Source organism: Notothenia coriiceps, unplaced genomic scaffold (assembly GCF_000735185.1).
Source record: "Notothenia coriiceps isolate Sejong01 unplaced genomic scaffold, NC01 NC01_scaffold00002654, whole genome shotgun sequence".
NCBI lineage: Eukaryota > Metazoa > Chordata > Actinopteri > Perciformes > Nototheniidae > Notothenia > Notothenia coriiceps.
In genome coordinates this window covers 102398-120599 of record NW_011335355.1, presented here as the reverse complement: position 1 = coordinate 120599, position 18202 = coordinate 102398, and the positions used below count along the sequence as shown (strand labels likewise).

The 18202-nt window shown below is 41.9% G+C and overlaps 3 protein-coding genes across 4 annotated transcripts in view; 2 read left to right on the top strand and 1 right to left on the bottom strand.

The window, feature by feature from the left end:
• The first annotated feature begins 1260 nt into the window (after positions 1–1260).
• Positions 1261–3328, top strand: rpl22l1 (ribosomal protein L22-like 1). 2 transcript variants are annotated; one of them, XM_010765768.1, is made up of 4 exons: positions 1261–1365; positions 2271–2384; positions 2508–2699; positions 3146–3328. In XM_010765768.1, the coding sequence occupies exons 2-4, from the start codon at positions 2359–2361 to the stop codon at positions 3291–3293; spliced, it is 366 nt and encodes a 121-aa protein (XP_010764070.1). In that variant the 5' UTR covers positions 1261–1365; positions 2271–2358; the 3' UTR covers positions 3294–3328. The 2 variants fall into 2 exon arrangements, with proteins under 2 accessions (XP_010764070.1, XP_010764069.1); XM_010765767.1 differs by having other exon boundaries at positions 1262–1365; positions 2578–2699.
• A 5227-nt stretch (positions 3329–8555) lies between these two features.
• On the top strand, positions 8556–13972 carry slc7a14b (solute carrier family 7 member 14b). Its single transcript, XM_010765771.1, has 9 exons — positions 8556–8563; positions 8825–8914; positions 10337–10608; positions 10761–10997; positions 11583–11800; positions 11980–12126; positions 12329–12537; positions 12809–13578; positions 13722–13972. The coding sequence occupies exons 1-9, from the start codon at positions 8556–8558 to the stop codon at positions 13970–13972; spliced, it is 2202 nt and encodes a 733-aa protein (XP_010764073.1).
• Positions 13973–14987: 1015 nt separating this feature from the next.
• LOC104940783 (claudin-11-like) overlaps positions 14988–18202 on the bottom strand; it is a 4636-nt gene continuing 1421 nt past the window's right edge. Inside the window, exon 3 of the mRNA XM_010765760.1 lies at positions 14988–16261. Within this exon, the coding sequence (XP_010764062.1) occupies positions 16002–16261 (260 nt within the window). The 3' untranslated portion in view covers positions 14988–16001. The remainder of the gene's footprint in view (positions 16262–18202) is intronic.

The window sequence follows — 18202 nt, the reverse complement described above, 5'->3', positions numbered from 1 at the left end:
TAGGTCCCCTTTAAGTTTAGTCCTGTCATATTATGTTCCTATGCTACAATCATGGTACAATTCACAATATTTATAAAATATTTGTAAGAACAAAAAAAGGCTCAAATTCATCTTTAGCCTTTTTTTTTTTATCCTGTTTTCTTTTTCTGGCAAATAATGTTTAGAAATAGGAATGTATGGAGATAGTCTCTAATGTGTACAAAATAAACATGCACACACTAACAATGGAAAAGCAACCAGACAAGATGATAATCAATACACAAGACTTTCCATGTGTATATTACATTGTTTACATATCACAATATTCTTACATTTGAGGATGTATAATCCAAAAAAGTTGAAGCACTCCTGCCTTTTAAAATGTATTTGAATTATTTTTAATTGATTTATCTAATCTTTTATTAACCCCAATTGTGTAAAAAGGCAGAAAGCTTAACAAATATAATAACCTACAAGCAATGGGAGCTTTACGCACAAACACTTGTTTGAGTTTGCATTAAAAAGTCCATAAAAGCTAGTTAGAAAAAGGCAATTCAACCTATGTTTGCCACCCAAAGTAAATAAGATTATAAACTTGAATGAAACAATTCCATGATATGCACTCTCTCTGGGTATACATGGTTATTTTTCTTCTGTGCTGGAGTATCTTTTGTTGTGTATGCATTGGAAGTCATGGCTGCAGAGAAAAGTCATACCCTGCAGTGGCACCACGATGGAAAGAAGGATGCATGATTCGACCAGTTAAGGTTTGTTTGACTCATCGGTAGGCATGTTATTTTTCGCCCTCTGCATGCTTGTTCATTCCATACAAATACAGCTGAAAGAAAAGGGCTGGTCTGAGAGTTCCGCGGCATTGTGGGTTAAAAACAGGTAGTCAATGATTTAACAGGCTCAGCTGGTTCATTATCAGGTTGTGTTTTGAATGTCGTTAACCGTTGACCTGCATTTATCGCACAGAGACAGTTGCTGTACATCAGGCATAACCTCAAATCTACAGTAACTTATTTGAAGACAAAATTATGTGACATTTAAATGCAACTGTCAATGTTGGAGGTTAATTAAACATGACATGACGAAACAATGACAGTTAGTTCAAAGGTTATGTGAGGCTCTCAGGCACGTCATGACTTGCTAATCGAGTCGTTTCCCCTTTCCCCAACTGTGCGTGTGAATTGTGAAAATGTGTATTTCTGCAGCGAAACTGGGGTGACCCAGAGCCTTATAATAGGATCTATCTCTAGAATTCTATCTGTACGGCGCTGGGGTTACCATACTTGGTAAGGGCGTTCCTCGCTACGCTATCTACGTAACCCTTACGTCACGTCCGGTTCCTTCTTTTTCATCCTGTCTCTCAACATGGCGCCGGTAAGTCTTGGCTGTTGGTGCTGAACTTGCTTTTTAATGACGTGTTCTTAGCATTTTCCCACTTATTCTGGTCATAATATATTGAAACACAGTACAGCTTTAAGACTACACCCATTTTTTAAACAGTCAGTTGTTATATAGTGAAGGAATCCAATGAACTAGCTGAGCTAGCATTAGCTCGTAGTAATCTTGACGTTTTCTGACACGTGTTCCTTTCATTAGTCAATGACAGGAAGCCATTCTCCATAGAATAAATTTTGTTTTATTTAATATCCGTGGTTTTAGAACACTTTACTGGCGTTTGTTCAGTATATATGTAGTATAGGGTTCATTAGTCAGTTCGGCATAACTTTCATATTTGCAATGTTTCTCATATATACAAAAAGTAGAAATTAAATGTATCAAGAGTTTTATAATCCTATATTTCCATAATAAATTACATTTTCTGTATAATGGGCTGATTGCTTGAAAGTATTAATTATGTTTTTAGAAGTTGTGTAATTTTTTTTAGATATGGATTTATCCAGGCAAAAAAAATCCATCGACAGATTCCAAAGGGACTTCTGCCTGATGTACCTGTCAATTCTGCTTGTTAAAAATAACCAAGAAAGAAATGGGCTTTAATGAATTTGTCTGCAAATACCTTTTTATATGGCTTACTGAGTTATATATTTGAATTTTTTATATATTAATTAACAGTGTCTGTTACGAGTAGCTATTTAAATAAAATATTTTTATTTGAGATTAAAAAGTTTGCTAGCTAGACTATAAATTAACTTTAAATTACAAAATACTGAAATGAGAGAGATTATAGGAGGACTAAAAATATATATCAGTCCGATATGTGCTGCTGCTAACACATTAAGTTTCTTAATGTTGCTGCTTTTTTTATTTACTTCTCACAGCTCAAACAGAAGAGACCTACTGCTGGCAGGAAGACCAAAAAGGGAGCTTCATGGAAGTTCACCTTGGACCTGACCCACCCTGTGGAGGATGGGATCCTGGACTCTGCAAACTTTGTAAGTCCAACCGCACTTTCTACACTCTTTAACAGAACATTCCTCTTGCATATTGATACAATGAGATCATAAAAGTGTTAGTAGAGTGATGTTTGCACGCAGTTAACAATGTGTCTGGACTAGGGCTGCCTTCCCTAGCGCCGCATATACTAGGGTTCTCTTCCCTAGTGCGTCAATGTGTTCTATCCAACAGGAAATCTTCCTTAAAGAGAGGATAAAGGTCAATGGAAAGACGGGGAACCTGGGCAACACAGTGCAGGTCGGCCGCATGAAGAACAAGATCAACGTCACGTCCGAGAAGCAGTTCTCCAAAAGGTGAGATGAGGATTAATTAGGCTTGTTTTACTGAACAGAATAAGTTACCTTCATTTAAAAAGTAAAATAAGCCGTAATTGGTTTTAAAATATCTTGAATAAATATGATGAAAGCCTTAAAAATCTGTTGCATTAATAAATCACAAGATGTTTGATAGTTTTTTTTAATTATGACTCATACCAAATGCATCTCTCACAGGTCAATATTTTTTTCTATATCTTCTAACTTTTTCACTGGATCAAAAAGGTCCCATTTTAAGTCAGTTAAGATTTTTTTCATTGGTTTAACATTTAATTCCGACTGCCTTTTTAAAAAGTAAATCTAACTTTCCTAAAGCTGTAGTAACCCTGTTGCATGTGTACACAGTTTTACCATTAATGAGACTTTTAATTTAATTAATAATAAAACAATTCCATTACTAATTGACCCATCCTCTCCCCCACCAGGTATCTTAAGTACCTGACAAAGAAGTACCTGAAGAAGAACAACCTCCGTGATTGGCTGAGAGTCGTGGCCTCCGATAAAGAGACATACGAACTGCGCTACTTCCAGATCAGTCAGGACGACGAGGAGGAGTCAGAGGCAGACGAGTAAATGATTCTGTCAGGAGAATAAACGAGGAAAAATAACTGTTATTGTCCTGTTTTTATTTTTCAAATATTGTCTTCGCTACAAACCATAAATGCATTACAGGTCTCTTTTTATTTTTGCATGTACATTTTTGCTTAACTCTGAGCAGTTTTATCCACTCTTTTGCATATTAATAAGGGTAGTCTTGGATAAATGTCTCCTGTGAAACTGATGCACCACCATGTACTTGAAAATGGTCATGTAGCAGTTCTCTCAATACACACTAGGTGATGCTACAGATACTTTTGCATACACCTTCATACCCAGAAATAAGAGACTGCTGCAGGCACAGTTGGTGTATTAAAGTCACGTTAAGACAAGATAAACACTAGAATCAAAGCATTTTATTTACTAAAAGCTGACTGTTCTTTGTTTGACAATCTCAATGTCTAATATCCATTACACAAATAAAAGCATCTGAATCTCACATTTGAGGTTGCTACTCCAAAACAAAAAAGGAGCGGATTAAACTAAATATTTCAACATATTTTTTCTGGGTTTGACAAGTTTGTAGTTGTTCCAATTTAATTTTACAATACAATGATGGATATGTATCTTGTAATATCACTGAAATCCTAAGTATGTTTTATAATTACAAAAGGCTAACGTTAGTCTTCCTCTGCATCTTCCTCTATCTCCACATGTCCCTTTATGAATTGCGTCAGGCTGCAAAGAAAACCTTTACTCCCTTAAACAGGAAAGGATGTTTTGCTATATGTGTGAGTGTCTGGATTCACTCCCATTCGCTCATCTGTTGTGTATAAAGCACGCAGCCTCAGGAATGCTTCCACCTTCAGCTGCTGGCGTCTCAAATCTTCATATCAAGAGTTTCAGTTATTGGATTTTATATCATGCAGACGCTCAACAGTTTGCAGTTATACTCATACATTTTAAAACTTGCACATAATATAGGATTTAATGATGGGAATTATAAAAAAATACAATATAGAGAGTTGCAGCCAAAAAGATTTTGGCAACTGAATTGTATTTCAAATAATTAAAACTAAATTAAACTTAAAGTCAGGTTGCTATATATTTCGAGCTCAGGGTTTTCTCCTAAGAACCCTCCTATAAAGCTGTGTGTGTGTGTGTGTGTGTGTGGACAATATCTGGTGTCGGGTTTCTCCTTTTTAACTCCATGTTACCATGTCTGCAGGTGAAATCTGACCCTGAGCATCGGATTACCAGCAGACCAAAACACAGCCACAAAACGTTCAGTGTGCACATTTAATTTGGTGTTACAGTTTGGAAAACGTGGATGCTCTTTTGATATGTTTCACTGACAGGAGAATGACTGTTTACATTTGAGATTGTTTTGAAACATGTTGCACAGAGACAGTGTGAAATACATTGCCACTTCCTTTAGATATACTGAACTGGAGTGAGCGAAACCGTTGTATAATGTTTTGCAAAGAGATGACATTGCTGTTGAAAATGGTCGAATGCACTTATTGAAAGTCGCTTTGGATAAAAGTGTCAGCTAAATGCAATGTAATGTAATGAAAAGAGACTTTAACATATAAAATAACAACTTCATGAAAATAAAACTTTTAATTAAAATCCAAGACATGTCGATACCAGTAGCAATAAACAGTTATTTAACCAAAGTAATGCAGTCTCTCACATAAGGATGTGTATTAGATCAAATAGGGTAATAATATTTGTATTATAACAATAGAGATAAAAACAATATGGAAATAAAAGTTATGCATCAAAATAATTGCAATAAAAAAATGTTTAATTTAGTAGGAAAACCTCAACTTTGTTTTATTTAAAGAATAACAAAGTTTAAAAATGACAGATGGATATTCCAAAAATATATTAATTATTACTTCCGGATTGCCCCAACAAATACATACTATTCTATTAATGGTGTATTAGAATATTGCCGTCATTGTATTCCTGTGAATAAACCAACACATGAGAGAAAGGCTTCTCCATGAAAACTGAACAAACTCCACCATGCACGGATGAAGACATGGTTTAAAGCCCCAGAAGAAAAGCAAGTAAGTGGACTCTAGAGTTTTGTTTTATTAGCTGGATAACACGATTAAAATTAGACTAAAAGCAAGTTCTGCAGGATGTAAGATAGCTTTCCATTACACACACACACACACACACACACACACACACCTGTTCAGTTCTCAGCTGTGCATACAAACAAAGAGTGAAGAAACACCATTTATGGCAGCTGCAGCACANGATCCTTCGTTGTGAAGAGTCTGCTTTGTTTGCTCCGCACCACAGCAGTAGCCCCGCTGCGACAGAGTCCAACAGAGAGGCAGGTGCTGCGGGACAGTATCCTAGAAGCAGGGTTGGGTTGTAACGGAATACATGTAACGGCGTTACGTAATCAGAATACAAAAATCATGTAGGCTAACTGGATTCAGCTGGCGTTACATTTGAAAAACGAGTAACCTGATTACAGTTACTTTCGTAAACCTGAAGTGAATACATTTTGGTAATACTTATTGGAATTATTTGTGGAAAAGATTCCTCACAAGATGTAATATTCATTACCGGCAGAACTGTGTGCACACTGCACAGCGCTGCAGCATGTCTGTGAGCGAGAGAGAGATGCAGCGTGTCTGTGAGGCCCCGCCCCCGCACGCAGATGAGAGAGAGAGTCTCTTTTAAAATATATTGAAAGTTAGAAACGGAGATGGATAGATCAAATGTGCAAGATAACGTTTATGTAGCATTTCTTTATTTTCGAAATGAGGACATTTCATAACGGGATAAAATCAAAGTGAATGCCTGCTGCTGCTGAATGCATGGGGCAAGTGACTGGAAAACGTTTTAAAAGTTATTACATCGTTTCAGATAATACATAATAATGATAATTCATTCTATTTAGGGACGCCTTTCAAAGCACCCAAGGACACCTTACAATTCATAACATATTCCGAGGAAAGGTTTTAAGACAGTACAAAGAATGCAGTCCGGGTGATGTTTTTTCATGCGGGGTGCAGATGAGAGAGCTGTCCAGAATGACACCAAGATGTTGTGTTTGAGTTCTTGATAAGCCATTAAAACAGTAAAATAAGTGTCTCCTGTTCACCAAAACATACCCATCTGTTATGGAAAAATAAAGTATTCTAAAAGTAATCTGAATATGTTACTTTTTTAAGACACGTAACTAACTGTATTCTGATTACTTTCAGAGCATGTATTCAGTCAACAACTTCAAAATTCTGGGCTATATAAAAATCGCTGGCCCGCGATAGTGTCTATTGGATACATTTTGGCCCTTGGACAAATGTAGTTGGTGATCCCTGCCATAGAGGATGGTTTGCAAAGGCTCAAATCCCAAAGTTCCTGAACATATGACATCACGATGTAATACTCGCGCTCCTATTGGCTAGCACTCTGACACATGATAGGCTAAGGGGCGGGACATCTTTAAGTGGTTGACCAATCACAAGAGAGCAGTAGCTCAAAAGGAAGTGTTTTGCTTTTTACAATTATTATTCAAATCCCTGTCTTTCCCTTTATTTCAGTGTCAATCTGAAAAGTACTCACCGCACTGATGTTTTTGTTTCATTGGTGTAATATCTGTTATTGTCCATAGTTGTTTTAGCAGTTCCTTTGTTATTAATTGATTGAGGTTAGCAGCCGTTATGAAAATGCAAAAGAAGCTTAGCTGGAAAACTTCCTTCATGTTTTCATGGTCCTCACGTTCAGAAAGTGAAGCTGGATTATCGTCCGTTCGCTGAATCAAATGAAGGTCAATGGTGTTTTATTCATAATAAAATGATCCTGAATTTTATTTGGCATTTGTTTTATTTGTCCTTCTTTCATTTCTCTTTTTCCTCCCCGTAGGATTTATTTATAATAATGTAGACGTTTGTAATGAAAGAGACTAACGGTACTTCCACACGGAAGCTTGCCAGTAGGCACGTCTGGAGCGCGACCAACAACCAATCACATGAATCTCCCGCCCCCGGACACACAAGCACGCAGTTTGATTGGCTAGGCTTGTACTGGCATATGATTTGATTGGCTGGTGCTTCCGTTGACGCTTGGAAAGTTGAAAATGTCTCAACTTTCGAAGCGAGAAACGGAGGCAAAGCGACGAGACGGAACCACAATGCAGTTTGGCAAAGCGTGACGTCACCCCATTCAAAGTGAAGGAGAAGCGTCTGCCGTGTGGACGTACCGTAACACCAATCAGACCCTTTTAAAGTTGTAACACAGCACTTCCACCTTAACCTCAAATAAAACAAAACATTTAGAGAATCGGTTAAAATATTTAAACCATTAACTAAAGCAAAATGTAAAAAAAACATTTGAATATACTTCTTACCTATATATAAGGAAAACGCATATATTAAATAGGCAGACCTAGAGTTAACTAAATGTTCATTCTACGAATATAAACTAATGTAATGCCAGAATAAATAATAAACACATAATGATGTATACAACAAAAGTAATGTTAACTATAAAGTCAACCTGCTGTAGGCAAAAATGCAATGTTAATATAGATCTAGTAATTAAACGTGATTTTGCTGCTGAATTCATAAAAAGGGATCAATAACATGATTGTATTTGTGTGTGATATACAATTATGTTTGACGAAAGTTCAAATGATTTATAAATTCTTAGAGGTATTGCAGCTCCTAAAACATAAAACTAATGTTCTTATCAGTGAAAGAAACGTCCACATTTAAAAACAATGATTATTTAATGAAGCGGCGCGTCACACCCCAAGCTAAACCAATCAGACGCGTCTCATCTCCCACGAGCCAATCACAGCGCATCTGGCAAACGTTCAAATCTGCTCTTGAATAGACGGCAATAAATGTGTTTATCGCACCAAACTAATTTGAAGTCTCTCCTGATTTAATATCTTTGTATTTTAATCTCAACTATAGCCTACAGTATAAACAAATGATGCACTCTAAACAATGAGAGTATTGTGGTGACCACGTATTTAACTACTGGTTCATAATTCAAACTGGGAACTACAGTTGCGGCTATTGTTCCCGCACGGACATTTTATGTGTTGCCTATATATTGTGTGTGCCCTCTTGGCTCTTCCTCTTGTCGACCCGGGCTGCGACCCGACAACATGTCTTATTCGGCTCTCTATTAAAGTACCCTTTCACATCCCCATTGCACCGCCTCCATGTCCTCGGCACTACACTGGTGACCCCGATACGTCTTGGGAAGTTTCCTGGACGGAGCCGAACACGGCAAAAGGAACCCTTTTCCTTTCTCGAAATGCCGGGGTTTGATTGGAGACGTCCGTGGCTGCCACCGGCACGCGGACTGAGGCTCGGTGCGCGCTCCGCAGAAGGCTGGGGACGTTGAGTAGAGGAGGTTTCGGTCTTCAGACTACTGGTGGTTGCAAAAAAGGCATTTCTTAGGCCTGTCGAGCCAAAAGGCACGACCCTCAAGGGGCCCTCGCAAAACACATAGGTGTCCTGAGGACGACCCCCTACCCTAACGGGTTTTCCTCCTCCCTCTCGTCTCCCCCCCCCGTCGAGAAGAGGTGGGATTATAGATTTACGGTCCCTCTTTTACCGGCGGAGCCTCTTTACATCCTTCCTGGCCTCACTTTCACCTCGTGGCCTCTTATGCCTTTCTTTGTCTTCAGTCCAGACTTCAGACGGTCCATGGGTTACTTGAGATTGACTACCTCAAGACTCCCCATCTTTGGTTCTCGTGAGCACATTTATTTCCGTAACTTGTATCCTGGACACAGCACAGTACTGAGAGAAGGAACAGAGAAGATAGTTCGGAGATCTGGCGGAATTTGTACTGCAAAAATTGAACAAAATAAAGGGAAATAGAAATATAATGCAGGTGTGCCGTTCGCACTCAACTTTCGAACGGCCGCCCGGCATAGACGTTGGAGCTGGTGTTGGTTAGTGTACTTAGAGGGCGGGGGCCTGTGTGTGTTGGTACACAAACTAACCGAACTCCGAACATACCGTATATAAACTAACCGACTGCGACCGTCAGCTGTCGAACTTTCAAACTTGGAAAGAGTTAAAAGCTTCGACCTCGTTTCATTGGTGTTACGTCAAGCCGTTTCGCACTGCAGTGGGGGTAAGTTTCAGTTACCCTTCGCAGAGGCAACTTCGAAGTTGCGTGCGGGCGCACACCTGCCCGGCATGTCAAACTTCTCAAACGAACCGGGCGGCTACCAAATCTAGATAGATATGCCGCGACCGGCAGCAATCGGGGTGCACCAATCGTCGGCCCTACACCGGTCGGCGTGCGGGGCTTCTGTTTGGGTGCTCCCATCGTTCCCCAACGACCAGCTGGGTCGTCAGCACGTAGCAGAGGTGGCAACATATCTTTTCGGCTACGCCCNGGCTGGTTGGGCCACTCCATCACCTAAATCTGCTTCTTCTTTAGCCACTCCTTTGTTGCCTTGGCCGTATGTTCAGGTTTATTTTCCTGCTGGAAGACCCCTCCAGGACCCATGTTCAGTGTCCTGGCTCGATGTTGGTCTCATCTGACTGCATCACCTTCTCCCAAGCCTTCTCTGAATCATTCAGATGTTTATTGTCAAACTTCAGACGGTTAGTACATGAGCCTTCTTGAGCAGGGGGGCCTTGCAGGTGCTGCAGGATTTTGTCCATTATGGTGTAGTGTGTTACCAATAGTTTTCTTGGTGACAGTGGTCCCAACTGCCTTGAGATCATTAACAAGTTGCTACTGTGTAGTTGAATGTTTTGATCCACAGCATACGAGATGAATTAAAAGGGAAAAGGGACAGACAATTAGATAGGATATATGGGAATTGCTTGTTTATCTATGTCGTTCATACTATTACTAAATCATTTGAATTGTTCTTTTAACAGCGTCCATGTCCCCCATTTGGATGTGTTGCTCTTAAAGAAGAAGAAAGTGGGGACCCTGATGAGGAGACTCACAATGGGAGAGAAAGAATGATAGAGGGTGTGCCAAAGAAAAGGTAGAAGGAGCCACAAAGAAGCTTAAACAGTAGAATCAGGTGCGGTGATGGCGGCGTGGCTGGGCCGCCTCTCTCTGGGCGACGCCTGGTTCAACATGTACTCCCGCCTGCTGAGGACCAAGCCGATGGGCTCCATGGCTCACGGCTCCGACGACCTCACCGAGCTCGGGGAGGGCTCGGGGATCGGGCTGGCTAAGGTCCTGACCACCGTGGACCTTGTGTCCCTCGGGGTGGGCAGCTGTGTCGGCACTGGGATGTACGTGGTCGCCGGGCTGGTAGCCAAGGCGATGGCCGGGCCCGGGGTCATCCTGTCGTTTATTATAGCGGCGATGGCCTCCATACTGTCAGGTGAGAGCACATTGATGAGTCTCTTCCTCACAGTTCCAAAAACAAGCGTAGTCCCACAGAGATTCGCCAAATCTGAATTGAATCAGTAGAATCTGGTATCTAATCTAAGTTTAAAAGTTGTTTATTCTCATTGAGCATATATTCGTCCTCAGGTGTGTGCTATGCAGAGTTTGGGGTCCGAGTCCCGAAGACCACAGGCTCGGCCTACACCTACAGCTACGTGACGGTCGGGGAGTTTGTGGCGTTTTTCATTGGCTGGAACTTAATCCTGGAGTATCTGATCGGCACGGCGGCGGGGGCGTCGGCTCTCAGCAGCATGTTCGACTCTCTGGCCAATCACACCATCAGTAACTACATGATAACACACCTGGGCACGCTCCGAGGACTCGGTCAGTACCAACAGTAGCTTTTCTCTGGGTTTGAAGAAATCAGACCTTTTTTAGCCATAAATTGTAAAAATACTTGTATACCTTACCAAAAGTTTAGTCCTGCACTAAAGATTTGACTTTTAAAAGTACAAAAGTATTGGCATCAACATGACCTTAAAGTAACAAAAGTAAAAGTAATTATGTGTTATGTGCCATTTTGGAATTATATTTAGGAAACTATTGGATTATGAATATTGATGCAATATTGGGTTCTTTTACTTGAATCAGAATACTTAATTTATTCTGGGGGGAATTTGGAGTAGAATGACAGTTAATACAAAACTACATCTTTTCTGAATAAAGGATCTACTTTCTGTTTGGTGTGTTGCTAAGGTCCCATGGGACTTTGGTGCCCCGTGTGAGGCTCTGTTGTTCTGTAAAAAAATGGTTAATGCCTGTGCAAAGTAAGAAAACTGATTCAAACACCAAAAACTGTGTAAAAGGTATCTTAGTTACAACAGTTGTTGTCTTTATACCAACACCAACTTATTTCTCTTCATATCGATGTAATATGTTATTGTAAATACTGCTGTGTGTGTTCCTCAGGTAAGGGTGAGGACACGTACCCCGACCTGCTGGCCCTGTTTATCGCGCTCTTGGTCACCGTTGTCATCGCTCTGGGTGTGCGTAACTCGGTGGGCTTCAACAACGTTCTGAACGTGGTCAACCTGGTGGTCTGGGTCTTCATGATCATCGCCGGACTCTTCTTCCTTTCAGCTCAAAACTGGGAGAGCGGAAACTTCCTGCCCTACGGCTGGTCAGGGGTGAGATACAATGGTGTAATGTATAATAGGTGTAGTGAAAAGAAAAAATGTAAAGTACAAATACCTCAAGTTGCCCTTTTAGGTATAAGTACTTCCGCTCAAACAAAGGATCTGAAAGCGTATTCCTTAAATCACATTCAAGATCCACAAAGTTAAGTTAATCTCTTATGGCTGATCAGGTGATGCAAGGTGCAGCGACATGTTTCTACGCCTTCATCGGATTCGACATCATTGCGACAACCGGAGAGGAGGCGAAAGACCCGAACACCTCGATCCCGTACGCCATCACCGCCTCGCTGGTCGCGTGCCTCACCGCATATGTGTCGGTCAGTATGCCATACAAGAAGAACACTAAATATCACTTTTATACTTGTTACAACATTAAAATCTGAAGTGAATTTGCTGCTTAGTGCTAAGAGTTGATTTGACTAACTCCATTACTATTGACCTTTTTGACCTTTGCATGGGTAGAGCGGGACACACAGTCAAAATAGATGTTCTCGCATATATTGACCTCCTTCTGAACAGGTGAGTGTGATCCTGACGCTCATGGTTCCCTACGAGCTGATCGACGGCTCCGCTCCTCTCATGGAGATGTTTGCGGTGCACGGCTTCCTGTGGGGGAAGTACATCGTGGCGGTGGGCTCCATCGCCGGGCTCACGGTCTCTCTGCTGGGCTCTCTGTTCCCCATGCCCAGGGTCATCTACGCCATGTCCCAGGACGGCCTGCTGTTCAGGTGAGGCGTCAGCAAACTCTGTGTTCCCGGTGTGAGGGAACAGAAGGTGATGACATTGTGTTTTTTCTGAAGGCTACACAAGTTATCGCCCCGCTTGGTCGTGCAAAGATGCTTTAGACATGTACAAATAACCTACTGATTTTAAATGGCTTTTTAATGTTTGCAAAAAAGGAGATCTTACAAGTCTACACTTGTGTATGCTTTTCCACGCCCGTGCTACAATGCTTTGCTAACTTATAAACTAGCTGACTGTGTAATAATGTGTGTTTAGGTGCTTGTCCCACGTGTCTGTGCTCACACACACTCCGGTGGTGGCGTGCGTGGTGTCAGGGAGCCTCGCTGCGGTCCTCGCTCTGCTGGTGAGCCTGCGGGATCTGATCGAGATGATGTCCATAGGCACGCTGCTGGCCTACACTCTTGTGAGCGTGTGTGTGCTGTTGCTACGATACCAGCCAGACGAAAACACCGACACGCACCAGTTCACCTCCGAGGACGACGGGGGCGACCTGAACAACGCAGAGGTCCCAACGAAAGACGACCACATGCTGATCGGAGACGGCGACGGGTCAGCTTCCTACCACACGGGAGGGACTGAAGGAGAGGGGGACGACTCTGATTTCCACACAGGCCGCGTCTCCCTGCTGAAAAGGATTATGGGAGGTCACTACTACACCCTGCGACTGCGGTTGGGGATTCCCAGTGCGTCTGCAAGGCCCACCCCCGCCACGGGCCGCACAGTCACCCGCTGCACCCTCCTCTTCTTCATCACCTCCTTCCTCCTCTGGTCAACCGTCATATTCGGCGTTGAGCAGGGAGCCGGTGCCGCGGCGGTGTTTTCGGGCCTCACGGCTACACTGATGGCGGGGTCCTTGGTGAAGCTTTTAATAGTAATCATACAGCAGCCGGAGAGCGGGACGAAGCTGCCCTACATGGCGCCATGTGTGCCCTTCGTCCCTGCGGCGGCCATTTTGGTCAACAGCTACCTCATGCTAAAACTGTCTCCGCTCACCTGGGCTAGGTTCACCATCTGGTGCTTCATAGGTGAGAGAAAACAAGGTCAAATCCTCATGCCATATCTCTTTATCTTTAAATCGGACATTATTTGATGGACGATGAAAGTATTCATCTTTAAATGTGCAGTTATTTGACAGACGATTGAGTAATTTATGTTTACCCGTCCTCAGGTCTGCTGATCTACGGATGTTACGGGGTGTGGCACAGCACTCTGGAGCTAAACGCCCGCGAGCAGCAGGCTCACGCCAGTTCCTACCAGCGCTACGATGACAACCTGGACGCCTTCTCCCCTGAGGAAATCCTCCCCCCCCAGGACCAGGAAGAGAGGCCCTACCAGGGCTGGTCCGCCCCCGAGGAGAGAGGGAACATCCAGCAGGAGGACCAGGATGGAGAGCAGGAGCAGTATGAGGGGGAAGGGTGAGGGGGATGGGGACGGATACCAGTCCAGCAGAGGAAGGACCAATCATGGCTTTAAGGAAGAGGACTGAGAACCCTGTGGTATCCCTTTAAACTTTGAAAGTGCCGTCCACATGAGACACTGTTACTTTAATATTTTCTGCTCAGCTCAAAACCTGGTTTGGATAAGAGGATCAGAGGATCACAGGATACAAGGGAAACCTCCCATCACAGATGTTTCTTTGCAACGGCTGCAGTTAATTCTTATTTTTTCACAATTTTGTCCCACAAACGTCTATCCCGTTTCTTTCCTTAGTTTGCATGTTTGTGTGAGACTCAGTGGTGTTGCGGTGGTGTTGCAATTCCAAACTTCCCTGTGAGAGAAGCACAAGTGCTTTTTAACAGAACTACTTTAACCGAAGTTGCCCTTTATTTTTTAGAAGCATTTTTGCTGAAGATAAGAAGAATTTGTACAATTCAGTCTGGAAACATCTCATCACTCACATACTGTACATTGTTTTCAAGTTTAAAGAAAATAGCTTGATTTGGCTTTGTAGAGCTATATTCTCAGATATTTAAGCAGAACTGTTTCTAAAATTATTAGCAGTCATGTGGAGTAAACGAAATAACAAAAATTAAGGAAAATATGGCCGCCATTCTCAAGCCTTCCTCTTCTCTTACCCCTTGTTTTGGTGAATTTTGATTCACCCAGAAAAACCCATTTAGGTCTGTCCTAGCAGTAAAATAGTTACTATCACCAAAATAAGTTGTTGATCATCAATCTAAAAAAACTAATTTTATGAATAACCCAAATTGCATTTGGTGAAGTCAAGGATTTTATTCATGATTTTCTTGTTTAAATGGCATCTCCCAACATATTTGAAGCGGCTTTCTGAAGCCCCAAAAGTAACCTTTTGTGTTCGTTTTGTGTTAGAGTGCTGAGTGAATGTTTTTTTTTGAAAGAGTGTTTGCTTTATCACGTGCACTTCAAACTGATGATTGGGTTAATGTGTCTAAATGAGTTATGAGGAATAAATGTCTCATTTTGAGTGAAGTTATTTATTCAAAACTTGTATTGCACCAACCAACAATCTTACACTAGAGTTGATACATATTGATTATGCTGTTAAGATCAAGAAGCTACAATTAAAATAAAGGTTATACAGTTATTGGTACATGAATTAAAGGAGAACATGTAACAACAAATGAATTAAATTCTTTATACTTCAGGTGATATTTTCAAAATGTATTCATGCTATTTAAAGTATAAAAATCATTATGAAAGTCCCAGATTCTTAAAATGTTAAACTTTAAAAAAAATACCTTATCATTCATTCAATGAAACTGCATTCTCGATGACACGAGAAAGGGGTCATTTTTGCAAAAGATTGACCTATCAATCACAATGTAGCCCCGTCCTAAAGCATACTTTGCTTTGTCATCTATTTCACTCTGAATGGGTCCAAAATGTACTACATTAACATCTTGCTGTATTGAAGAAGACTTAAAACTAAAGATTGAGACCATACATTTATCAGGAAGATCTTTACTTATGTAATAAATCAAGTCAGTCATTTTTTCATAGACTTCTGTACAATCAACCAGTGGAGTTGCCCCCTGCTGGATATTAGAGAGAATGCAGATTAGGACACTGTTGCATTGCGGCTTGATACGTAAATTGAATTGTAATTCTGGAGAAAATACATCTCTCTTGTAATGTCAGTGACAATGCAGTTTCATTAAATGGGAATGTAATAATAACAAATAAGAAATTCAACCGATGAAAACATTCGCTAGTTAAACGTTTCCAAACATTCTACCAGACAACACATTTACCAATGACAAAAATGTGACAGATAACATTAAAAACAACATTTTTGGCTGACATTATTGGCTGATAAAACTTTAAAATCTGTGCATAGAATACAACAATTTGATCAATGTGATTATTTGTGCCCCAAAAGAAGTTTGGAAATAAACCCTTACATGCACACATATCAAATCTAAGTGTAAGAAAAGAAGATGCACAGTCTTATGCTGATCAATTTCAGTGATCACACTCGTGCACTCTTGGCGTGGTTGGCGGGGGGGTCCAGCGGCGTGGCGGTGCCCCTCTGACGGGAGTAGTAGAAGCTGTTGTCGCGGCCGGGGGTCCCGGGGTCAGTGCCCTGGCAGCACAGGATGGTGATGCCCCCCAGGAGGCAGAGACCGGAACCCACCCAGCCGGCATACAGAGAGAACCCGAACGACATCAAATTCTCCTTCTGGTGAGAGCCGATTGGGAACCACACCGTGGAGATGACGCCACACAAAGCTGGAAAAAAGGTACGTTTATAAAGACAGAATTGGATAGATTACAATTTATTTGGCCTGAAGAATGGAGGAGTTTCAGAGAGTTTATTTTCCATGTGGTTGTAACAAAGTGTGTGTCTTTTCCCACAGGAAGTAGATGAACCCGGTCAGGATGAGGCCGTCTGACAGACCCTCTGCCTCCTTCCTCCTGCAACAGCTGGGAAACACCTGAATGCAGCACACCCTAACATATTGTCCTCTTAAATCACTGTCTCCAAAAACCACTCCTACTATATTCCTACATTCCTCTAATGCAAAACTCCACTGTCCACTAGAATCTAAACTCTCGGTCCTTGAAATATTGACTGTTTTCTTAAATCAATACACCCAAAAGCCATAACTATATTCCTGGAAAACCCCATATACTGTCCTCTAAAATTGACGGTTTCCTAAACCAAAACTAATTTCTCTTGAAGACTGAAACTGTCCTCTGAAATCAAAATCAGTTTACTAAATGGTAAACTAATGTCTGTCTCCTTTAAACACAAATAAAGAGGTTTATCAACTAGTCAATTAACCAAACACTTATATATTCCAGGTGTGTTTAGGTATATTTTGATGCTAATACATTTGCACTCAATTTTGAATACATTTTCTATTCATAGTGTGTGTGTGTGTGTGTGTGTGTGTGTGTGTGTGTGTGTGTGTGTGTGTGTGTGTGTGTGTGTGTGTGTGTGTGTGTGTGTGTGTGTGTGTGTGTGTGTGTGTGTGTCTGCGGGTAAGAGCAGCTGGCTGTGAATGAAATTGAGCATGGTAATGGACATTACATGGGACGACTAAGGGTAGCATTGTGAAGATCATGCCATCTGTACAAAGAGTTATGGTGAGTGAGGCCTTTTTGCAGAGAGTTTAGATCGGATCCCTAATACTGCCAGTGTAGAGGGTGTTGGGTGGAGTAAAAAGATAGGTCTGCAGTATAGTGTGCCGCTTAATACTTTGTATTTGTACGAAAATAGCCCGCGGTGTTTGTGGTCTTCGTGAGTGTGATGATGCAGTGCTTGGAGTGTTTGAGAGGCTGTGCAGAGTAATGGAGGGCTCTCTCTGCGGGGCGCTGGATGGTATTACGCTAAATGGCTGATTGTCTCCTCGACTGTCTATTAGGAAACGAAGGCCAGTCGCAGGCCTAAATATCAGCACGACTGAAGTGTGTTTTCTCTCTGTGCTGGGAGGAGAAATGGCAGCCCACCATCAGTGGTGTGTGGTGTGTGCTGGTCTCCTATCTTTCTGAGGGGCCTGGCTGATGAGCTAACATTCTTATATTTGGAAGTTACCTTGTGTTGCCTTAGGCTTCTTCTTTGGTTTCATTCATAGGCCTACATGTTCAGTCGATGAAGCACCCACACACTGGTAGTTCTGTCAAGTGTAACCTGACCTCCCTCTGTGTTGACTTATTTATTATTTGCAGAAATCAAAGAGCATAAGAGCTTCTCCCAGATGATCTATGGAAGTTAAAATCAATGTTCTTTTTTTTATGCGTAGGACTCCAGTTGTGAGGCGCGGCTTACAGGGAGGCTGGAAGTGGGCGACGACGGCAGATTGGTGGCCAGATCAGGCTGGAAAGAGCCAGGACGTTGGGGGCGCGCGGCCGGAGTCTGCCGGGCGGCTCGAGAGCAGAGCGGTAATTGAAAGGATGCACATCACACACACACACACACACACACGACACACCCAACACGACACACACACACCAACACACACACACACCACACACACACACACACACACACACACCACCCCTCGAGGGCTACAACCCAACACATGGCATTTTCCTCCTTCCAGCAGGACCAACTAATGTCCGTAGGTGGTAACCTTATGGGCAGGAGGGATGAAGCACTTCCGAATGGTGGGCAGGAATGATGGCGGTGGCCGTGACTGTAAATCAAAAAAGTGTTTTCCCGTGTCC